Source organism: Chaetura pelagica, unplaced genomic scaffold (genome assembly GCF_000747805.2).
Source record: "Chaetura pelagica isolate M959 unplaced genomic scaffold, ChaPel_1.0 scaffold109, whole genome shotgun sequence".
Taxonomy (NCBI): Eukaryota; Metazoa; Chordata; class Aves; order Apodiformes; family Apodidae; genus Chaetura; species Chaetura pelagica.
In genome coordinates this window covers 13,478,120-13,502,843 of record NW_009970725.1, presented here as the reverse complement: position 1 = coordinate 13,502,843, position 24,724 = coordinate 13,478,120, and the positions used below count along the sequence as shown (strand labels likewise).

Here is a 24,724-nt window from a genome sequence, read left to right as displayed (position 1 = left end):
TGTTTAATCATGCTGCTGTGATGGGGCAAAAGCTGTGTCAGCCAGATCAGTTCATTGATGCTGGCTGCACAAACAGTTGCATTGGCATAATAGGCCGGCAGCAAGTTTTAGGTTTGGAAGGGTGGGAACTGCCTGAAGCAAATTTAGTAACTGTTTAAGAAGCACTGCTGCCAAACATGTGGCCTAGCCAAATTTCTCTTCCTCTCTCCCCCTCCTCTCTGCCCTTCCCACACCAGTCTATCTGTTGCAAGGAATGAGGCAGGGGTCTTAAGAAGGGAGAAAGACATCTCAGTGATAATTGTTGTGAGATAAGCCTCTTGTATCCTTAGATCAAGTCCTGGGCATGTTTTGAAGTAGCAGCCTTATGGGATAGGAGGGAACAAGTCCCTCCAGGGCTGACATTAGACCCTAGTTCCAGTTTCTTGTCCAGCAAGTTTCAGTCTCCCTTCACTTTAGTCACTAGTTTTATCTCCCTGTTTCTCACCTCTCAACCTTCCTTACCCCACATGGTAGTTTCTCATTCTGTTTTGTTTCCCATCTGCAGCCTTTTCCAATGAGTAGCTCCTGAGAGAGGGGCTGTGTATAGTCTGTCTGCAGTGATGATGGCGTTCTCCATCTCAATAGTGCTCTTCAATTTGTGGTTGCTGTGCTCTCTGTCAGCTACTGGGCAGGTGCAAATGGAGTGTGTTTTCAAGGCCTCTTAGCTCGGCCACTCAGTTTTTCACACAGGTGGAAAAAACATGTTAAGATATAAAAGGACTCCTTTCTCTGCCATATTTCAAGCTACTCTTCCAGAAGTGAAGAAACTAGGCCTTATCAGACAAAGATAAGGTGACCAGGATTCAACAGGGGAAAATAGATTGTTTTGCCAACTTTAATTTTGAAGACAGCTGATTAGATTTGGTTGATTCTTTTTTCATATCTGTGTGTCTGAGAAAACCTCCTCCTAATGAATAATTGCAGCTATTGCACATTTTAAGGACTGCTTTGGCAAATTTTCATAAGGAAGTGAAAGATGCGTATATAGTAGTGCAGAGTGTAGTTGTACCTGGTTTTGCAAAAAGACGGTGCTTGTCAAAATTAAGCTTGATGTAAACATGCTGACACAAACACTTGAGAATGTAGTTTGTCTGAACAAGACTGTAAAAAGCTTATTCTGGCAGTATCTGGCAGTATGCTTGTAAACATTTATTTGGCCTTGTTTGGTTTTATTTTAACCCTCACAGAGCCAACAGTGCGGGCAGAACTGATGGAACAGGTGCCTCATATTGCTATGTTCTGTCAAGAAAACAGACCTTCAATCCCATATGCTTTTTCCAAATATTTACTGCCTATTGTGGTACGATACCTTGCAGACCAGAATAACCAGGTAAGTGTGTTTTACGAACAGTTGATTAACTAGTTGAATATACCTGGTGTTGAGGTTTGCCAGTTTAAATAGTCATACAAGTGTGAGATATTTTGGGGTGAAATATTTTGAAGGACATGAAATATGTGGCACTATGAACTTTTAATTAAAGAAAATGTCTAAGATTTTTTTTATCTTGTGTCATCTGATTTGGGGCCATTAGTACTGTATTCTTCTGGACAAAATCTGTCATTTTGATAAGCTTACATAATTCAAATTCTGGCAAAGAGGAGCAGTAATTACGAAAAACTGACTTTCTGGTATAACTAAATTTTTTCACACCATTGTGTACCTTCAAAACCAGTTATTTATATATTGATCCAATAAAACTTTTGGATTGGATGTATGTGGTTTGTTTCTCTGCGTGTATGAGTTAGCTTGTCTACAGCTTTCTCTAGTTTTCTCCACGTGTCAGAGTAGACTAATCCGAGGTAAGACATTATTTTACGCATTTTAGTTTATCACCTTTTTTCTTCCCAGACTTTACATAATTAAAAATAGGTACCTAAACCTATTTTTCTTAATTGTTAGTTTGCTAATTTGTGTATAATACAACTAGATACTTCTTGATATTCTTTTGCTAGCAGACCAGTGGTTGTATTAATAGTCTTAACTTCTGTTAATATTCCATTTTCAATTGCTGCATTGCAGTATATAGGCTCTTGTTTTATGTAATGTGTTCTGATGAATACTTTTTGAGAGGCAGGGGTTAGCCACATACAAAATCAATTATTAATGGTTATCTTATTCTTACGCAGGTGTTTGTTTTTTTTTCTGTTAGATGGGACTAAGCAAAATTGTGTCTTAGAACTTGAAATACATTTGAAATAAACACAGTTACTGATTTTCAGCCAAACTTGTTAATCTCAGAAAAAGGATTTTTTTTTTAATAAAATGTACATTGCTTAGAACTTTGTTACTCCCGGTTTCTTGTGCTGCTTTTCTTGCATGAGCTTTGCCATGACTATGCAGGACACACATTTTTGTCTGTTTATGATAGGTCAGAAAAACAAGCCAGGCAGCACTGTTAGTCCTGTTGGAGCAAGAACTCATAGAGAGATACGATGTAGAGACCAAAGTATGCCCTGTTCTGATAGATCTGACAGCTCCAGACAGCAATGACGATGTGAAGACTGAAGCTGTGGCTGTAAGTAACAGCAATACCAAATCACACAGTATAAAGTTTGCTTGAATGCTTAGTGTTGCAGTGATGGTAGTATGTTATGAGAATGCACATCCTTCTGGTATTAAAAAGAAAAAAATTATATTGCTTTTCATAACTAATCTGTAACTTTTCACATGCTGTGTTACACTCAAGTCAGGGTTAGTTTTCAATTCAGTAGCTTATATATGCTGTAATGAATAATCCAGCTGGACAAGACAGAACAGGGAATTAATTATATTGACTCCTAAAGCATCTGCTATTTTTTTATTTTTTATTTTTATTTTTTTTTGCATTGTTTTGTGCTATGGAATTTTAAATTGCACAGGTGGAAAATTTCCTTCAGTGAAAAATCTTTAATGCTTGAGTGCTTTTGGTCTTTGCTGTTTGTCTGTTTCTTTATTGATTTTGTTTTATTTGGTTGGATGAAATAATAAGCATCTGAGTTGATTAACTCTTAGTTTCTTTGTGGGGCTTTCACATTAATAATTATTATTAATAATAAAATTATGTGTTGAACTGAAATAAGAAGGAAATAAGATTTATAAAGGAGAAGTGTCTGAAGAGGTAGGTCCTTATGTTTCCCTTGAAGTTTTGCAATGTGTGTTTATGCTTTTTGCTGGGGTGTGGGGCTTTTTGTTTTGTTTTTTTGTCTTAAATTATTTTTTGTTGAGAGAGACCTCATTATATTTTAGTTCCATAATGTGACTGGACTTGTAAGCAATAAGCAGACTGGGCGTTATTGTATTTGGCATCAAATTTCTAGTACTTTCTTGAAGCTTACAAATACACAAGGGAGTGAAATTTAAAACAATTATTTTACACATCTTTGTTTTGAAGATATTGAAACTTTAAAAAAGTTTCTGAAGCTCACTTAGCCCCTAGAGATTAGAAAAATGTTTATTAGTAATTAGAGGAAAATGAATTAATTTAGTTCTGCTCACACAATTAGGAAAGTTAAACATAAAATTCTTTTAAATTACCTTCTTTTTAAAAAAGTTGAAGTAAAAATCAGAATGAAAGAGCAGTTTGAGTGAAGAGCAGTTTGAGTGAAGAGCTGTCTCTGTTATAATATGCTTTTTCAGTAAATTTATGTTAAGGAGTTGCATATGTGCTATATGGAGTACTGTAATTTTTAAATCACACAGAAGTTGTAGAATTCACCTCGGCATATTGCCAGTAACTTTGTGTTAATTGTAAATATTAGTTATTGGGATAGTGAAAGAATCTTGTACTTTTTTTTTTTAAAGTCCATTTGGTAAGGTAGAATAGTAATTTCTGAGGGTTCAGGTATCTCCGTTAGTTAGGAATTTGATTTAGTTTGGTGAAAGACCCATGTCTTGTATGGCTGTGTTACAACATGATCGGAGAGAGGGATAAGAGAAATGAAAAAAAAATGCTTTTTGCACAAGTGACCAAACCTTTTCAATTAAAATTATGTGTTTTTTCCAATATTTTTCACAATTTACAATGAAATTATGTACATCAGAATGAAAAATAAACGTAAAAAGCCTGTACTTAACTGACATGGAATTGTGTGTTGTGCAAGCTTCTCTGATGAGTGTCTGTCTTGCCGTTAGATAATGTGCAAAATGGCCTCCATGGTGGGAAAGGACATCACGGAAAGACTTGTTCTCCCTAGGTTTTGTGAGATGTGCTGTGACTGCAGAATGTTTCATGTTCGTAAGGTATGAATTATCAGCATCTAGTCTGGATTATCTGTGAAAAGGGTGTCATCAACTTGGAACTTGCATTTGTCTAAGTGACTCTTTCCTGCTAGATCTTATCTGTGACATGTATAAATGAAAGCTATGGAGTTTCTTTTGTAGATTGCATTTGTACAGATTTTATATTTGACATTGAGGTTTTTCCAGAGTCCCTGCCTTTATTATCAGAAACAATGAAAGAATCTGTTTGTCCTTATGATTGTGTAGGTATCCACAAACATGTGAACCAGCTGTAACTGATACATCATCAGCCACCTGAGCTTATATCTCTGTGCATAGATGTAATTGAAGATGCTCATTAAGATGAAGTAAGCTGGTACACCGTCATGGTATTTAGGTGTTGAGGCTGTGTTTTGGTTTTGCCTTTCCATTGCACAGCTCATTTTCCTTGATAACTGCTTGTATTCTTTAATTTGATAGCATTTTGAACGCTTTTTATCCTCCCTCCCTTTCATTTAAATTCTAGACTGGTTCTTTCCTGATAGAAAAAAAATATGACTGGGCTTGAAGTTAAGACAACCATTTTTAATGTTTTAAATTTTTTTTAAGCCATGAGAACTGATGGGATGGGGAAGTGGCTGATATTGAATTTGTACTGAAACATGTTTTTTATGGTTTTAAAAGCTTTTTATGGTTTTACCTTTGATTTTGTTTGCTGTATTAAAGCTATGGTCTTAGTGGTTATTTCTTCCATTTTGTCTGTAAGGTATGTGCAGCCAATTTTGGAGATATCTGCAGTGTGGTTGGGCAGCAAGCCACTGAAGAAATGCTGGTAAGCCATTTCTTAACGGATTTTTCTTTTTAATGCAAGTCAATAGTGGAGTTAGACAAGGTACAGAGAAGGACAACTAAAATTGTTAGACAACCACTACATTCGCTTAGTAAGGAGAGAATGAAAAAAGCTGTGACTCTTCAGTTTTCCTGACATGAGGTTATTATTGACATATACAAAATCTTGAAGACAGTTATTGTGAATACAGAAATCTTACTTGCCAAATCACACAGTCTAGAGCTAAGGGGTACTCTCAATTCTAGAGCCAGGAGGAGGGTTTAAACAAGACTGAATAAAATACTTGGGGCTGTAGAAACTATTTGCAAGTTCAGAAATACAGTAGGCAAGAAGTAGGCAGGAATATGTCTTCTAATGTCCATAAATGCAACGAAAGATTGCAGGTACAGAAGCAGCATAGTGAGTATAGGCTGCTAGAAGTGGCTAGGCTTGTGTGGTCTCTAACTAGCATCACTTAATGCTGCTGTTCATTGATTTAGTCTTTTAAAGTTAGTTTTCCTGACAATACAAAAGCCTCACAACCCTACTGGGAAGGAGTGAAAGAGAAGGAAAGGCAGAGAAAGTAAGTGAATCTGGGCAATAAAAAATGAAGTAAAGGGAAGAGATACAAATGAACTGTGGAAAAAACGGGGAACTGGATGGAGCAGTGAGCAGAGGATCCTTAACAGCGCTCCCCTCCCCCCCCATTCCCTTGGCAGGTCCAAAGAGCTGGTGGATATTGCTAGGCTTGGAGACATGGCAGGGCAGAAATCAGCTTGTCAGTCTCTGGGACCCTTTTTCAAACTTTCACCTTTTGGGTATGGTGGGCAGTGATCTTATAGGGCCAGAGGAGGTTGATAAGTCATGTGCCATGAATTAGCAAGGGATTTATATGAAGCGAGTATAAATGCAGGCACGATTTCAACAAGAGGCTCTGCAGCCTTTGCAGATTTGATGTTGGAACATATTGGTATGCCTAGTGTGACCCTCGGGGCATTTCCTTACCCTACATTCTGTGTGATTCAACCCATTTGATAAGGAAGTATTACTGTGCAGATTTGCATCCCTTAGGTTTCTTGATTAAAGGTGTATTCAATTTCTTATACAAAATCCCTATTGTTGATACATGTAATGAACTTGGATTAAAAATTTGTAGAGTTGCAACTATATTATGAAATTAAAAAGTGGTGGTTATTTTATGCGAAGGCAGTAACATCTGGGTGGATGGCTGAGGATCTCTTTCCATAACAGAAAATACTATTTTATCTTTTTGGAGTATTAAAGAAAAAAACAATATAGGTAAAAAGCTGAATGGCTTTAGATAAAGCTTTGTTTTGTAACATAAATGCTTTTTTAAATCAGAACTAAAGTCCAGAAAACTTTGGTGCAGAAAGTAGGAGCAGCTGAACATCAATATTTGAGAACAGAGCAGTAGAAACAGTCATTGTATTACTTGAATCAACTCTGCCTGTTGCAAGCGAAGGCAGCCATGTGGTAACCTAAATGTCTTTGACTGCCTCACATGCCCTCTGTCCACTATTTCATCCTTAACATTATTGTTTTCAAAAAACCCAGGCACTGGAACAACTTCAAAATGCTTCAGTTTTATTAGTAAAACCACTACTCTATTCAAACCTGTTTTCTCTTGCAGCCAAATGCAATCTTTCTTTTATTCCTCTATTCTGCAGCTCAAGTCCTAATTGTAGGGTAGGTGGTGACAGAGATTGGTAAATCTAACAATGAGAAGTTTAGGTGGAAAAGAAAGGTTTTTATTTATTTATTTTTTCCTTCTTTCTGAAGATGCTTTTCCTTCGTATTTCAGTGAGAATCTTACAAAAATCTGAAGTGATCTCTGATAGGTAAAATGTTAAGGCACTAGTAGTCTTTGGTTTTGTTCCTTTCAGTTCTAAGTGCTTTAAAAGAATGGTGTAGCGATGAGGTTGTGTCTTATGATGAGTTGTCTGACCTTGGGGCTATTTTTGGAGTTGGGTTTTTTGGGATTTATTATGGGATATAAATCAGGTTAGAAAGTTAGTACTTTCTTGCTATTCTTCAGGCAGGTGAATTTTCCATATCTTTATCCATAAGTAACAGGAGAGCAACTGATCGGAAGGGTGGTGCTACTGAATGTGTGTTCTTTGTCTTGCATGAGGGCAAAGAACAAGATGAAGGAAGTTAATGTGAAAAAAGAACTTGCTTTGAAACAAGTACTGCCTGTAAAGACTTGCAGACTTACTCACTGTGTTTCTAACAGCTGCCGAGGTTTTTCCAGCTCTGCTCTGATAATGTATGGGGAGTTAGGAAAGCCTGTGCTGAATGCTTCATGGCAGTTTCTTGTGCGACGTCACAGGAAGTCCGGAGGACAAAATTGTCAACCCTTTTTATTAATTTGATTAGTGACCCTTCACGATGGGTAAGAATTGCTTTTTATTTCTTGAATAGCTGTCATATTTAAAGGATTTTACTGTGATACTCCATATAGAACTTCTCTCCGTATGTGTTGATAACATATCTTGTTTCACACACCTCAAACAACACTCTTCTTATAAGGCTTAGTTTGTCAGTGGGTGTAGTCCCTTACATTTTCATAGCAGCATGTAAGAAAAACTGTCTGTGGGATAGCTGTGTTCTTAGCTACAGAGCTGTCTGTGACTTAAAATTGCTGAAAATTATTAACAATACTGGAAAATAAGATATGATTAATTTGTATTTCTTCAAGTTCCCTATCACCACCTCCTTTTTGGGGGGAAGTGGAGTGATACTGTTTGGTTTTGGCTTGGGGTTTGTTTGGATGGGGTTTATTATGGGTTTTCTGTTTGATTGTTTTGGTTTTTGTCTTGCAAATCTGCTTTGCAAACCTTGTTAAGTTTGTTACTGAGCAGACCACTTCGGAGAGTCAAAAGCAGATCTTCTGCACAGGAACATGAACTGTTGAATTCTGGAAAGTGATGCAAGTTGTAGCCCATAGAATTAATCAAATAATAAAAATTGAGATAGATAAATGCCGAGAAGGGGAGAATAAATAGTAGGAGAAAGGAGAAGCAAGTGAACAACATAGCCAAATAGGAAAGGGAAAGAAATGCAAAGCTTATAATCAGTCAAATGTACAGTAGTGAAATGGCTTGTTTACTGCACTAATTTTTATCATTTGAAGCTGTTACATTTTCAACTGAGCTTTCAAATTTTCCTGCTTATACTATCTAAATAATGGTCTTTGTTGATTGTGGGGAGGGAATAGGCCTGTCAACTTAGTTACCTGTGATTTAACTCTTTTTACCCTGCTTTTTCTAAACTTTTTTTTTTTTTTTTTACTTAACACTTTATGTGTACAGCTTACTGACTTTCCAGACAAGAGTCTCTGCTGTTGCTTTCCTCAGTAGGCTTACAACCCTTCCATTTCCTAGTAACAGGCATTTATGGTTTTTAGGACAGCAAGCTTTCCATATATAAATATTTTTTTTCACTTTGGACACTTTCTACTAGGTCCGCCAAGCTGCTTTTCAGTCTCTGGGGCCTTTCATATCAACTTTTGCTAATCCATCCAGCAGTGGCCAGTACTTTAAAGAAGAAGATTGTAAAAATGCAGAAGATTGTAGTTCTGCACAGGAAAACAGGTAAACAACTTCCTAAGTCTACAAATAATTTTTTTTCTCATTGTTTTTCTTCTGTATGAGCTATAAGTTAAGAAAATAAGCTTCCTTGTATAAGCTGAGTATCCGTCTTGCTAAATGGAAAGATCTGGAACTTCTTGTATTATTTAACAGACTACCAGCATTTTTAGTTATTTACTAAAAATACAGGAATATTCAGTAACCTAGGATACCTTGTGGAGACCGATAACTGGTCATGTACTTGAGGGATCATTATTGGGTCCAATCCTGTTTAACATCTTCATTAATGATCTGGATGGTGGGGCAGGATGTACCCTCAACAAATTTGCTGGTGACACAAAACTGGGTAGAGTGGCTGATGTGCCAGAAGGTGGTGATGCCATCCAGAGGGGCCTCAGTAGGCTGGAGAAATGGGCTGGCAGGAACCTCTTGAAGTTCAACAAGGAGAAGTTCAAAGTCCTGCACCCAGGAAGGAACAGGGCCAGGCACCAGTATGTTCTGGTGTCTGATGGCATGGAGTGTGGCTTTGCAGAAAAGGCCCTAACACTTATGGTGAAGATCAGGTTGATTATGGGGTAGCAATGTGTCCTTGCAGTAAAGGCAAATGGTATCCTGGGCTGCATGAAGAGGAGTGTTGTCAGCAGGTCAGAGGAGGTGATCTCAGCTCAGTGCTGGTGAGGCCACAGCTGGAGTTCTGGGTCCAGTTCTAGGCTTCTCATTATCAGAGACAGACTGGATGTGCTGGAAAATGGGGCACAAAGGTGATGATGGAGTATCTCTTCTACGAGGAAGAAAAGCTGAGAGGGCTGGTGCTGCTCAGCCTGGAGAAGCAAAGGCTTGATGGGGTCTTATGAATGTGTACAAATACCTGAAGGGGAGGGTGGAAAGAGGATGGAGTCAGACTCTTTCCGTTGGTGCCCAGTGACAGGAGCAGAAGCAATGGGCACTACCTGAAACACAGGAGGTTCCTTCTGAACATCAGGAAATACTTTTTTCTTTTACTGTGAGGATGGCTGAGCACTAGCATGGGTTGTTCAGGGAGGCTATGGTGTCTCCATCCTTGGAGATACTCAAAAGCTACCTGGACATGGTCCTGGGTAACTAGTTCTAGGTGGCCCTGCTTGAGCAAGGGTCTTGCCCCAGATTACTTCCAGAGGTCCCTTCCAATCTCAGTAATTCTGTGATTATGTATGTATTTATTTATTTTGCTAGGCTGTAAGTAAATGTAGTTTGCTAAATAGCAAGCTGATAGCATATGTGTGAATTTTTGAGAGTATCTGTTTGCAACAAGCATATTGTTTTTTAAATGTTCATTTGCTTTGGCACTCAACAGTGAACAAGTCAGGACTACAGAAGGTGTAATAACAGAGGATGAGCACAACAGGACAGAGGATCTGTCTTCACATGCTGATAATGAGGATTTTGCAACAAAACTTGAAAATGCCATGGAAGATCAAAATACAGTGTCAAATAACTCCCAGAAGGAAAGTGATTTCCAGACTGAGTCATCCTTCCATTGCACTTTGTCTTCAGAATCTTGTGGGGAAATGGCTGATGAGAACGAGCAAAGTTCTCATTGCTGTACAGCAAGTCTGCGTAAGACTGGGCTGAATTCACAGGAAACCTCTCTTTCAGAGCAGGAATTGTACAACTCTTTCCATTTCTGGAGGACTCCACTTCCTGAAATAGATATTGACTTCGAGCTTCAGCAGACTTCTGAGATATTACTTGATAGAGAAATTCAGGAACTCACTATGCCAGTGTCTCCAAACATTCCTATGGCAACAAGGAAAGAATTGGAAGAAATGATAGAAAATTTGGAACCCCATATAGACGATCCCGATGTAAAAGGTATAGTAAAGATCCTGAAGTATTTTTAGTGTTTGGAGATATGCATATGTTGTTTTAGCAGTTTTGGCTTGAACCTTTCAGTTATTTTAGAAGTCAGAAGTATGGCTTTCTCCTAGTCTTCAAAGAGATTGTATCTATTTTTATTTAATTGTGAAAACTGACGACGAACTGAAAGGGAACTTACATTTGTGTAAATATGTTTAAAGGTAGTATGGTTGCTTCCATAAACTGAATACACATACAGTTAGGAGCACAAACTTCTTACTGTCTGTTTTTACAGTATAATCAAATAGATGGTTCAAAGGCATAAGCAGTTGGTCAGGAAATTAATTTGTAGTTAGCATACATGCAAAATAACAAGGCAGATTAGGGTGGGGTTTTTTAAATATTGGAATTTGATAAGTGGCATTATCCATTTTATTTTTAACAAATCAGTCTTATCAATTTTTCTGCAAGGTCTTTACTATTGCTGTTTCATGTTGTCTACTTGCGTGAAGTTTGTTGGGTCAGACTGAGAATTTATCCAAACTGAATTCTTGAAGTATGAATCCACATCCTCCATTTTAAAAGCTTTTGAAGGGTGGAGAAGTGTTTCATAAGTATGACCAGTTGGTGGAGCAGCACCTCAGAGATACCTCCTGGGCTAAAATGACGGCTATTTCAAACATACCTACAGGAGGTACATTTCTCTTGGTATTCACATGCTGAATATATTCTAAGGCACATCAAGCTTGAGCATTACAGGGAGAAAGTTCAGAGCTACCAGTAAGAAAGAAGCCATGCTATTCTGGGGCTGAAGAATCCCTAGGGTAAAGCATGCCTCTGGACCAGAAAAAATTGGAAGGAAAAATATGGAGATTTTGGGAGTGGGAAAAACATCTTGGAATAAACTGGTACTGCTTTCAACTTACTTTGTTATTAATGGATTTATATGCTAATAAATTTTCTTTAATCCATTTTGGGCTGCTTCCATTTAATCTATTATGAAGTCAGCAGATGAAAATTTGTTGCTTTAAGAGTGCTTTGGGAAGACAGAAAAAAATCTCAGCCTTGCTAGTGATATCAGTCTTCACATAATGCATCTCTGAAGCCAACTGTTAAAACTTGCACTGCTGTTTGTTTTATAAAACCTTAAACACTTTCAATGAAGACATATGTAGGCATGTATTTGTGCATCCAGAATTGTTCTCTGCTATGGAGTTGTCATGTGTGTTCATATCTTATTTTAGATCAGGAGGTTTTTTGTAGCTCTCGTGACTGGCTGTCAAGAGGTTTTCTGTGCAGTTGATGAATAGTGCTTGTGCACTACAGTAGAATAAAATAGTTGCTAGGTTCTCAACACCATGGGTTCCCAGTCCCTACAAGCTAAGAAAGATTTGAACCAGGGTTATTGAGGTGTGGGGGAAGTGGGTGGTCTTAATTATTCGGTCACCTTTATGTTCCATTCAGTTCCTCTGACGTAGTCAAGGCTGTGTAGTGAAGCCTTGTGAAACACACCTCCCAAGCCTTGTACTCCTTTTTCATCTTGCCTATACTCTCATTATTTGGTCTAAATACTTAAGAATCTGAAATTTAACAACATACCTGTTGATTTGGTAATGTTGTTATTTCAATTTTACACAAAATGCATTGACGCATAAGGAAATTGAGACCAAAACTGATGGACTAGTATTCATTTTGCATGCTTGTCTCAAACACTAATGTGCACATAAAAGTGGTGGGTATCCAAGCTTCAGTCTCTGAGTAGCTGACTTATGCCTATGTTTTGGACCTTATACTCCATAAACTGTGACAAGAGGGAGGCTATAGATTCCTTTTGGAATCCAAAAGATCAGAGCCCTGACTGCCTTGCAGTGGCAATACCAGGAATAATGCTTTCCTCTTTACTGTCTAAAATTGTTTTTGCAAACTGATGCTGCAAACATGCGGTAAAAAGGTTGTCTTAATTTGTTATTTCCATAGAAATGTTATGAAACTTCTTAATTTCACAGAAAATTTTGTCTCCAGTAAATGTGGCTTACAAATGTCAAAACAGCTCTGGTCTCAAAGTGATGGTTGTGGTCTTTCCTCCTGCCCTGCAAAACTGGCCATTATGTTCTTATGGGTCTCATACTGGGAGTTGGCTGGTTCTTGACAGCAAAGACTGAGCAAACTAGGAGTTGGTTGTTTTTTTCCTCTTTCATTTTAAATCCCTGTCATCTTTTCTTGCACTTATTTTCTTCATTGGTTTGCTGTCATTCCAGTCCTGGATTCCTTCTTCCATGCTGTCCTCCTGTCTTTATAGCTGCATTCTTAGTAAAGAGATGGGAGTGGAAGACTGTTCTCTCTGGTGGGTAAACAGAGGCCTGCCATACTGGAGCACTCCCATAGGTACACATCTTCTGGTTTCTATAGCAAATGGGAAAAGTGTCCTAGAGACATCACAAGATGAAGTAGGGATGAGTTAGCCAAGTTGTACTTTGGGAGTGAGGCTGTAGTGTATGATGTTACACATATGGCAGTAAGGTTAGGTTGTTCAGATGATCCTAACTCCGGCTGTGCCTTACCTCTGAGTGCTTGGCTGTGCAACTTCAGCATTTTTCTCTTAACATGTTTTGCTTTGGAGGATATTTCCTAGCCTTAAAAAAAAAAAAAAATTAATATGTAATACCTATTATGTGGAACCATATTGGTCATTGGCACAGGGTTATTTTGAAATCAAGATTGCACTTAATTTTTATTATTTGACTCTACAGAATAACGGTATAGCCAGTGGAGGTTGCTGATTCCCATTTTGCTAGTTAGTTTCAGACCCTGTCCCTTACAGCTGAGACAGGTGTGGAGAGCTGGTACTGGAGTTCAACTGGCAATTATTCTTTCTGAGTTAGAAGAGTTACAGTTGTTGTTCTGTTTGTGGAAGGCTTTTTGTGTCTTTGTGGGTGTTTTTCCCCCCTGTGCTTTGTACTTTATCTGCATCTATAGCAACTACTATACCTTTGTGCCCATATTCCCTCCCTCCAGATATATTTCCCCTTTTATTTCCTTTGTTGATTTCATTTCTCTTCCTTTCTGGATTCTGCATTACTCTACATGTCTCACCTCACCCTTCTATATTGTGTTCCTTTACCTGCTTACATCATTACAGCAGAAGTATTGAGAACAGAATAACTCTGCTTTTTTCCAAGGGGTACATCAGGATTACTACATAAAGGGGAAAAATCAACTGAAAGGAAAGGCATTGGCAGTTTGTGCAGCCCAGAGTACAGTATGTTCAGTGCATACCCCAATCTTCCTGATGTCTTGGCTGCCAAGCTCTAACAGGTTACTAGTCACATACACAGAACTAACTTTTTGTGGTTGTGTGGGTGTTTTGAGTGTTTTTGTTTGTTTGGGGGGATTTTAGGTTGGTAACTTGATTGTGTTTTCTGTGTTTCTGTAGTGCACCTCCCTATCATCAGTTTCCATTTCAAATTTCAAATTCTTGCTTCAAGGCATGGAGGCTGATGAGGTCTCCAGTAAATACAATTTTTTACAGTGACCAGCAACCACCGTAGGACATTTTTTTTTTCTGTAATCTCATTCTCAGAAAGGGGTAAACCGCTTTAACTGAATCTCACTCCCAAAAGTCTTTACCTTGAGGCTTTCTTTCCAGAACTAGCCTCTTGCCAAAGTGATAAATCTGAGTAATAGGTAGTTGAGCCATCAGCAACCAAGATAAAAACAGCCTGCCTTCTCACAGACAGACTCTACTGGCTAGCAGAGCTACACAAGCTATTAAAAGTTAAGCAGTGGTGTGTAATCCCTGTTAATAGGACCTTTCCAGTCTGCTGGCCAGATATCCTGAGGGTCTCAAACTGGGAGATGGAAACATGTACCTTCCTCTTGTAAAATTATCATAGGGTCTTTATTCAGGTCACCTTTTTCCAGCCCCCTGAGGCTGCTGCTGTCTTCGGTTACTTCAGAGATTACTTTTCTTTCTGCAGATGTTTTTATTTCTTTATTTTTCTTTCCAGGGACACTTTGTTCAGCTTTATTTATTTCCTTATGTTCTACATAGAAAGTGCTAAGTAACCTAACATCAGCTTTTCTTAATATTATTTGAAGAAGGAGAGAAAGCTAGACTTGCAGGTTACTGGGGGTAACTGTGGCTTATGCCAGTTACAGGCTACTTTGCCAAATGGAAACCTAATAGAGATAAACCAGCCCAAATGTGGGGCAAATTGATTTCATTCACTTGTAAAATGTGTAAGTTAGGCCACTTTTGCTGCTTGCAGTAGAAGTATAAAATATTGTTAATGAAACAGGAGGTGAGGAGGAAGTGGAGAAGAAACTCCTCTTATTTTTAAATTTTAATTACTTTCATCTCTGTACCAATTAATGCAGCCCACAGCTTTTGCTTCTGAGTGAGGGTAAGGAAGGCAGGTTCTTCAGAAGAAGGAAGAATGTGTTCCACTTTATAAATACCAATGAATGTCTTCTAGTGAAACATTAGGAGAAACAGAAAACAACAACAAAGCATTTTGTAAGGACAGAAGCTCTTGAGGACCAGGAAATTTAATAAGGCTAGGTAAAATGTGGTTTTGAATTTAAAGGTTGTGCCAGTTATTTTAGGTAAAGTAACCAAGAGTAAGTAATTCCTTACTGAAAAATACTTCTCACCTGAAGTGAGAAGCAGAAGTCAAAGGAAAAAATAGTTAATTAGCAGATGGTTTAAGATCCTGTCAATGTTGACTTTATCTTACCAACATGTTATGCACACAACTGAGCTTTATACACCCAATTTTTACTGAAGGTAGTTGTGAAAGCAAATTAGCCAGCAGATTCTCTTCCAGTCTTCCTTCCAGAACCTTGCTTCTGAAGAGCTCTATGACATTTATTTCTTTGTCATGTGTTAAGGGGAGCTTTTTCCTTTGCGTGTACCTGTAATGGTTTTCTGGAAAATGTTGCCTATCTTATGATTGTAGGAAAGATCTTTGTGGGAGATGGGAAGGAGCAGCCGCCACCTGAGTCAGGAAGGTATCATCACAGATCTTGGGCTGTGTCTGTGTGATGGTATTAGGAGGGGAGGTACCTGGCACCTGAGCCCTAGGGTGGTGAAGACAGTTCATTAGCATGCTGTCTCAAGTTTCTTTATCTTCAAGGCAGCCACCTAGAGCTGTGTACACACAGGCACACACTCACACATGCACTCTCTTTCTCCTTTACTAAGCACTCCACCATTCTGGAGTCTTTCATAGTGACTGTGCTTGACTCTTTTTAGGCTAGGGCCTTAAGATGATTATGGACTTCAGATCATTCACCTTTCAGTGAGTGACAGTGCTGGAGTTGCCCTTTGTGACAGAACCTGCAGATAAGCACTTAAAGAAGAAAGAAGGCACTTGCCAATCAATTAAATCCTTGGAGTTTGGCCTTTCCTATCCTTCATCCTCAGGTCCTGGGACTGTAGAATTGACAAGAAGCTGAGAAGATGCATATTTGTGCCATATCTCCTCTAGGGCAGGTAGAGGAAAGGGGGATGTGTGGTCACAACCCTGTTAAGCCCCTAATCACGGGTGGTCCAAGTGTGCAGGCTGAGAGTGGGGCATGGTTAGGGACTATGTTTTGAAATATTTCCAATTAGCACTGTAGATATCTTCACTCTTGTTATTAGAAGTAATCTTTGGAGCTCAGTATGGGTGTTTCAGTAAGTTAATACTCAGTGTTGAAGCAGTACTTGTTGCCCAGTCAAGGGTAGGCTTTCTTGACTTCTAAGTGAAGAAGAAAGGAGTGAACATTTTTCATGAAATTGTCCTTCATGCAAGAAGTCTTAATGAAAATGTCTCCTTGATGTGCAACAGAATATAATTATTTTTAATTTTCTTGTTTGAGTTCTCTGAATGAGAATAAACTGGAAACCAGGCAGGCATTTCTTGCCCTAGCAGGTGCTCTGAAATAGCCACCTATTTTCCATTATTTTGGGTTGATTTGTTTAACTTTAAAGTATTGGAGGAATTTACTAGCCTTGATCTTGTTTATTCTCATGAACCTTAAAGTACAGAGGTTTATATTCAGTGAGCTAACAATTGAAGAGTGGAGTCATAACAAGCTTTTGTTAATCTTACAAGTTGTAAAATTCATAATTTTATGTATTTGTGTTTCAATTATATATTATGGATACATATTGAAACTGTGCTTTCTAACATAGTGTTTTATAGTTGGTTTTGGTTTTAAGTTTCTAATTTGCTGTGTTTTTTCTGGTTGAGGTGAATTACAGGAATGCATCCAGAATATCTTTCAGTTATTCTATCAGAAATTTGACTCAGTCAGGAAGCTAGAAATTTGTAAAAAAACTCTTTACTCCTGCTCATCAGACTCCAACAAGGGTGAACCAGTGAACCTGTAGTGTGTTTTTCCAATTTTTGCTAGCCAAGATTGAACTGAGTTACAGTATTGCTTCTTGTAACAGATCTGTTTCTTCTGTCTACAAATTAGTCCAACTTTATTTGTTGAATTTTTCTTGTTAGCCCTTTCAAAAAAAACTATAGGGAGAAATTAAGATTCTATAACTTAGTATAGCAACATGGGATTAAAACCAAACATAGTTTGTTATTTAGTTTGACAATGAACATATACGAGACCTTAGAAAAGTCACAATTCATGAGGAACTGAGCTTCTGGATGGCTGGGTAAATTTAATGGGTCAGGAAATTATTCCTCCTTATGTTCTTGAAAAATGGAAAAGGAGAAAGGTAAGGTAGATCAGTCTGCACTGAATTCTGTGTCGCTTGCAGCTAAGATTGCCTCTGATACCTGATGTGCTTAGGTCAGGCTATATCCAAGGTTTATTGCGGCTTGCAGCTAAGATTGCCTCTGATACCTGATTATATCCAAGGTTTATTGCTTGACAAAGCTCTTTTTAATTATCAGTAAGCAGAGAGATCGAAAGCAAAGCAGTCTCAGAACTGCTGTTTTTTCAGAAGAGTGGATGGCAGAATGTGAAATGCTAATGCTTTCTTTTGATGAATAAGAGGACATCAAATGGTGCAATCTTCATTATTTGTTTGTGGGATGCAAAGAGGCTACAGTGTCCTGCTCAGAAAAGATTTACTGGTGTCTAGAATCTTCCTATATAGATCTTACTTCAGAGTTGCTATAAAAACATAAAAATTTAAGGGGTGTATACAGAGGAGAGAGCCAGGTTCTCAGAACCAAAATCCTTTCTCTATGAATAAACCTATTCTCAACCTTTATTTGAATTACTTTTCCTTTCTCTTCTTAATTCCATCTTCCACTAAATATTCATGTGGTGTTCTGACTCACAAGACTGTTTGCACCATTAAATGTACCAAGGTTCTTAAAGAACTGATCCTGCCATAACAGCAGGGTGGTACTCCTTGGTGTCTTTGCTAGAAAAGCAATCTTTACTGAGCTTACAGGGTGGTTAAGCACCCTAGGAAAAGAGTGGGGTGTTAATCTGCCTTACATTTGATAGCAGTTTTCCCCAGCTAGAGGAACAGTCAAACAGTACAAATCTTACATTTGTACCTCCTCCATAGTTCTTCTGCCATCCTTCCAGTAATTAGTCACTGTCTGAAAGCTGATTTATGGACTTGCAAAAGTTTATTGCAGTTCAGTCTCTTATGCATTTCTCCTTCATATGCTGCAGCACAAGTGGAGGTGTTGTCTGCTGCACTCAGAGCATCCAGTTTGGATCCTCAAGAAGAGACAATGGCTAGCATCAGCAAGGGAACAGACTCACAGACTGAACTAACCATCAATGACCAACAGAGTTTTAAACCTATACTGGGTGATATTGTGCCTTTAATTGGTGACACTGTTGAGGTAAGAAGCAAGTTTTGTACTCTTTTTTTTATATTCTTTCTTTCTTTCTTCTTTCCCATTAGGATTTCCAGGGCTCCATAAACAGAGCTGTATTTTCTGTTTGTGTAGTAATTGAAGCCAAATGCCTCCTACTTTTGGCTAGTGTGGTGTTCAGTTTTGTTGGCTGATACTGAAGTGCTAGCTGCTAAAATAGAGTTATGTTGGTTGCCTTTGTTTTTGCCAGTTCTGTACTTATCCATATGAATTCTTGAAATTGTTTCCACTCAAATCTGTTGAGTCTATCACATTTTAAGATATTTTAATGCTACTGCAGTATATTCCTGTGAAATTGCCTTCCTTAAAACAGAGACCCACTGATAATAAATGAATCCACTTCTTCAGTTCCCCCATCCCCTCTCCCTCCAATCTGGAAAAAGGGGAGCTTAGTTTCCTGTTCTCCCTGACAAAGTGTTTTATAGTAGTTCACTGGCCTGCTGCATAAGACAAGTTCAGGACCTGCAATCTAGGATGCTGTGTGGACTGCTGAAAGGGGAAGTGGATTCTAGCAGTTACTAAAATGTTAAAGGTTTTTTGGCTTACTTCTTCAGCACTTGATACTATTTTTTGTTCTGTACTGTGCATTAGGCCAAACCCAGTATATTCACTGCATATAGTGCTATAGGGTCTGGTGTTATTCAAAGCTATAGCTGTGTAGAAAAATATGCTCCATAAAACCATAGCAAGTGATTTGTTTCAATCACAGTATGTAAGTAGTATTTTCAGGTGAAATTTTTTCAAAGACATAAATGTCTTTGAAAAGTCTAGGAGTTGAGTGCAAACATTTTCAGCCTTCTTTAATTAGAGCAGTGTTTCTAGATGACATTTAATTAACTTTTCACGTAAGCTGTTGGACTATCCTATAGCCTGAAAAAATTTTGGGGAGTGGAGGAATGTGACATTTACTTGGATGCTGCTGTTTATACACATTTATAATGTAACACTACAGATCTGCTTGGTTTGCTTCAAAAAACCAACATGCACCCAATTTGTGATGTCAGAATCAATATGTCACTTCTTTCTCATACTAACCTGTAAAATGACAGTGTAAATGTATCCTCTGTCCTAATTTTTGGGGTTGATGAGGGTGACATTTATTCAGAGGGACCTGTCCTGCATTTTATTTCTTTACAGTGTATTGCTGACAGAGTTGAAGAACTTGTCACATTGCTGGTGTACGTTGGTTTTGCATGTTTCAATGTTACTCTTTAGAAGGATGCTCTTAAATATTGCACTTCCTTGTTTGTTGCTGGCACTGAATCAAGTCCTCATTTTACAAGTTAAGGGATATTATAAAGGTGACCTAAAATTTGGGAATCAAGCTGTGATCTGTTGAGCAAGTGGACTGTTGCCCCTAGCAGTGAGGCATCTCTGATTTTCACAGGTGTTTTTTTGTTGTGGTGGGGTTTTTAGTTTGTTTGTCTTGGGTTTGTTGTGTTTTTAAGTCTCAGTATAGGACTGTGTCAGTAGGATACTGGACACTTCAGAAAAATCAAGCTACAACATTTTGTATTTGAAAGCAGCTTTCACAGTTCTGCACACACATTGCAAAGCAAAGTAACAGTTTGCTTTTTCTGCACATGTATTAGCTCCGGAAGGAGGTTTTTTTTTGTTGAAGGTAGAGGTAGAAGGGAAGGAAAAGAGAGAGAGAGGAAATCAGAGTAAAATCAGCTCATCCGTGCCTGGCACTTCTCTTTAAGAAGAGAATGGATGCCTGGAGGAGACTGGACCCTTAGTACTGCCTTTGCATGTCGGAAAATGCCAGCACCACTTGCCCTGTGCTGTGGGCTTTGTGTGCAGGCCATGACACAGCATGGGGGTCTATGGAGCACAACCACAGAGCTCTTGTTACATTGCAGCTAAAGGGAACCTCATGTAAGAGATTTGTAAGGCCATGACAAAGATTTTGCATCTCAGAGACAGGGGTTCACTAGTTTGGTACACAAGAAGCTTTCAGGCTAAACTCTGGTGATGTGTCCTGGCTCTCTGTAATATTCAGATCAGCGTGTGCATGTTACATGGAAAACATACAGATAGAACTTGATCTGCAGGCATAGAGATACTATATTGACTTTAATACTGACTGCTGCTGTGATTCTTCTGTACTGCATCTCTTCGTTTATGGAATGCATATTTGACTCTAAAAGTGGCTGGGTAAAAATGTTGACACCCAAATCTGAGACACCCTTCAGTATATTTAGTTGTTCAACTTAGTTCAGTCAATAAAGTATTCTTTTTTTTTTATTATTATTTATTTATTTTATTTTAACTTAGCCTTTTAGAGCTGAGGTACGAGACATTGTGAGGAGGCTTTTCGGTTTTATTCTCAGAACCCCTGGAGGCTTTTTAGTTGGAGTTGTGTGCTGCTGCACACATTTAGTGGTGGGAGTCACTTGCAGATTTGTTCTTCCCTTGTCTCTTTGACACCTTCATACTGCTGCTTGATAAGCCTGACTAGTGACTTGGGCTACTGTGCTGGTGATGTGCAATTGCCTTGCAGCTCTGCCTCTTCTTTATCACCTGTAATTATACCTCAGCAACTAAAATTACAAGCCAATGCTTAGATGAAAGCAAATAATGGAAAAGGAAAAAAGTGACTGTCTGAAGTCAAACCAAGGCAGGCAGATGGTATCCTGGAGGCTTTTTAAAAGAAGTTCATAGTTTTCTTGAAGATTCTTATTGTCAAACTGATTTGAACAGCTGGTAGAATAGGCATTTGTTTTCTTGGTGCTTCTGTTAACCCTGAGAGCTTACCCTGCAGGGTCTGTGAATAGATACTTTAGCTCATATGTAGTAAAAATGCCTTTGTCCTGTTCTACCGCAGAGCAGCCTGATGTACTTTTCAAATATTCATCATCTTCCTCTTGATCCATGGTTGGTTAATTATGCAAAGTCCATTGTATTTGGGGAACTCCACTGTTACTGAAAATGACAGTGCATCCCCACTGCATCACAATTTATCAAACCTCTGCTGCTCAGTAGAATTCTGAAACAAAGTCTCAGTCCTTGCATTCAAGACCCAGAAATGTAGCCAGGATGGTTGCTAAAAATTATTTTAAAGGAACTGCTGAGAGGGATGATGACAGTGTCAGCAGCTGTGGTCCACTAGGGCTCTGTATTACAAGGTGGAGCTCATCTGTAGATGAGATTAGAGAATAAACACCTCTAGAAAAGGAGCAACAACATAAGCATTGTCAGTTTGTGCTCTAGGGTGTGAGGGAGGCTTTGTTTTGACCTTTTTCCAGCACAAACTCAAAGCAACAGATCCAACTAAATCTGTTCAAGGTGTTTTCTCATTCTCCCTTCAGGGGAGAAGCAGTGTGACCCATGTTAGTTACATTTTCTATAATGCAATCTCAGATGTACTCCTGTCCTGTCATTTTCATTCCAGAAGAAACAAAATGGAGCAGAATAAGACGACCCCGTGTTTGAAATTGAAAGCAGATTTATCTTAAAGAGCTTTTGATTTGGGGCTGTAGCAAAATTGTATTTGATGTTAAAACATGTAGTCCTTTAATCTAAGAAAAAGACCCTAAGATGAAGACAGTACTTCTTAATGTTGATGTTTGTTTTTTGTTCAATCTTGGAATGTATTCTGTGTGACCTTTTTTCTTTTTTCATAGAATATGGATTCTACACTTCACTATATTCATAATGATTCAGATTTGAGCACCAACAGTAGTTTCAGCCCTGAAGAAGAAAGAAAATCCAAAGTACAGGTAAATGACATTACTTCTGTTTTTTGTACGTATATCAGATAAGTGGATTTTTTTTATGTATATGACGATTTCTTTTAAGTGTTTCATTCAGAAATTTCTGATGTAATGCAGTTTCTATTAAATATGACCAACCTTTTAAATAAAAGAGTTTTAAAATATTCCATGTTTGAAGAGATAATGGCTTAATTCAGCAGTTGCTTCTGTTTTAATTGTGTATAGGAGAAGACAGTATTTTTTTACATGAGGACAGTTGCCATAGACTTCCAGGCTTGATTTCATTTGGTTTCATTTTTTGTGGAAACTATCTGGTAGTGGAAATTAGGTTTTTGAGGAAACACGGTTTTTCGTTAAATGTTTTGAGTAGAACTGTCCCCACCTCATGACACCTTTTTGCAGAAAAGTTGTGGAAGTGTGTCATTAAGCTGTATCTCTTTTTAATTTTTTCTCAAAAGGAATCAAGCATTTGTTGTTATATATTTCAGTATTAAGTGTGCCGCCCTGCACCAACTTGATTGCTTGAGTGGGAGCATCAGTCCTTGTTCTTGCTTACATGAGCCGAGCTATTCAGCAGCTGTGTTAAGGAACTGCTTTTGTGCACCCTCAGTGCCTGAGATGAACTGACAACAGCTGAAGCAAAGATAGTGTTGAAGTCTACGCAAGGAGATTTTCCCATAGTTTTAGTTTAGATGCTGTCATATCTCAGAGTGAAGGACTGCTCGTTACCAGAGTCTTAGTCTCTGGAGAAGCCTTTTCCTTCATGCAAACTGCAGAGTTCAGAAGCAACATTGAACACAGTGTACTCTGCCTGCTCCTCTTCCTCACCTCCTCAAGGCATTTTAATTTAGTTTTCTTCTCTTCTTTGAAAGGAATAGGAAAATAATTTTTTAGTAAGTCTTGTCATTTGCTATTCTGCCTGTTTTTATGGATGAGTTAAAAGGGTTAATTTGCACAGCCTGCAAGTCTGAATGCTTGTACAAAAGTTGAACATAGTCTTTTAAGTTCCTGCTATGCCTAAGCAGACAGTGATCCATCCACTCCTCTGTAATGTTGGTGTGTTTTCAAATAACCCCAGTCGTGTCATTGTTTCTTTGGAACTTTTTGGTGGCACTGAAATGCAAAACCTTTGCATTCGTATAAAGTGATTGTAATTAAATAATATTGTATAGTTGTTGGGGAAAAAATGTTCTTCTGATGGTGTGCCCTGGAGTTTTAGTAAGCCTTAGAGGATTTATTGAAAATAGTGTAAACACTCTATGTTTTTCTTGCTGTAGGATGTTGTACCTCAAGCCTTGCTGGATCAGTATTTATCAATGACTGATCCATCCCGTGCACAAACAGTTGATACCGAGATTGCCAAACACTGTGCCTACAGCCTACCAGGTGTGGCACTTACATTAGGCAGGCAGAATTGGCACTGTTTGAAAGATACCTATGAGACACTGGCATCTGACATGCAGGTAAGCTCAGGAAGCTGTGACAGCAGATGATCTGAAACTTCATGATGTGACAATGAATAGTCTGAATTTCTATGATGATTTCTCTTGCTTACTGGGTGTTGGGTTGCTCTGCTTTTTCCATGGAGGCTTCAGTTGCTGATATTAGTTATTTGTACAATGAATGGAAATGTGATTTTTGTCTCAGAGTGTCTGCTACTCAGATAAAAGGGAGATGGGGCAATTTGAATGGGAATTGAATCTCCAGTGGGAATGTGAGTGAGAAGGGGTCTCTGATTTCCTCTGCTCACCTGAGATCTTATGGCAGTGCTTGGATTCTCACAGGTATGAGAATCTGGGCTGTGCTGCTGTGCGTGAGCAGACATGTGACCCTGTAGGCTATGTCTGGAACTTGGTGAGTCAGTCTCACACCAGGCCTTTTAGTGGCCTTTTGGTCCTGCATCCAGCTAGTCATAAAGGAATAACATCACTATTGCCATGCAGCATTGTGGTTTTAAAAACAAATATTGGGAATAGCAGAATTTTCCATGTCAGGTGATGAGGAGATGACTTTTTGTGCATTTTACTGTTGGTTTAAAGTTGTCTTCCAGTCCTCCCTTGTTTCCTTTTCTGGAGGTGCTATTTTAAATTTTTTAAAACATTCTCAGACTACTTCTCTCTTGCATTTACTGCTTACTATGTCAGAGCAGCAGTTCTCAGTGATATGTAGGGAGTAATTTTATACATGGCTATTGCTCATAGTTTCCAAACTCTTTCAGCCATTGAAAACAACCAGCTAATAAATTTAAAACATACGTAAAAAGAAATTACCCTGTATTCAAAACCATCTGGAGGTTATTGCCAGTCTAATCTGAATTAAGATTGAACCACCAAACCAGGGCAAAAAAACAGTACACATGCTAATTGGAAAGTGCTGGCTAAAGAGCAGATGCCATTTTATTTTAAAAAATAGTTATTTGAAATAGTTACTCCATTAAACAGTGCCCCCTCAGTTTAGGGTGACTAAAAGCTCTACTAGTTCTTGGACTGCTGGGCATTCGATGTGGGTGAAAGTTTACCTATTACGGAAGCTAAAATAGGCCAGCTGAAATATTGTGGGATATATATCTTATTCTATTTTGTAACTTGAACAAATGAGAAGGTAGTAGTATTGAACTAATTTACTCAAAAGAATTCAAAGGAAAGAGT

The 24,724-nt window shown here is 38.3% G+C and overlaps 1 protein-coding gene across 1 annotated transcript in view; it reads left to right on the top strand.

Annotated features, from left to right (window-relative positions):
• Nucleotides 1-24,724, top strand: part of PPP4R1 (protein phosphatase 4, regulatory subunit 1) — a 49,619-nt gene that overhangs the window by 18,131 nt on the left and 6,764 nt on the right. Inside the window, exons 4-13 of the mRNA XM_010006932.1 lie at nt 1,227-1,369; nt 2,409-2,555; nt 4,151-4,258; nt 5,004-5,069; nt 7,321-7,479; nt 8,550-8,680; nt 10,011-10,528; nt 18,152-18,327; nt 21,987-22,082; nt 23,354-23,539. Coding sequence (XP_010005234.1) covers nt 1,227-1,369; nt 2,409-2,555; nt 4,151-4,258; nt 5,004-5,069; nt 7,321-7,479; nt 8,550-8,680; nt 10,011-10,528; nt 18,152-18,327; nt 21,987-22,082; nt 23,354-23,539 — 1,730 coding nt within the window. The remainder of the gene's footprint in view (nt 1-1,226; nt 1,370-2,408; nt 2,556-4,150; nt 4,259-5,003; nt 5,070-7,320; nt 7,480-8,549; nt 8,681-10,010; nt 10,529-18,151; nt 18,328-21,986; nt 22,083-23,353; nt 23,540-24,724) is intronic.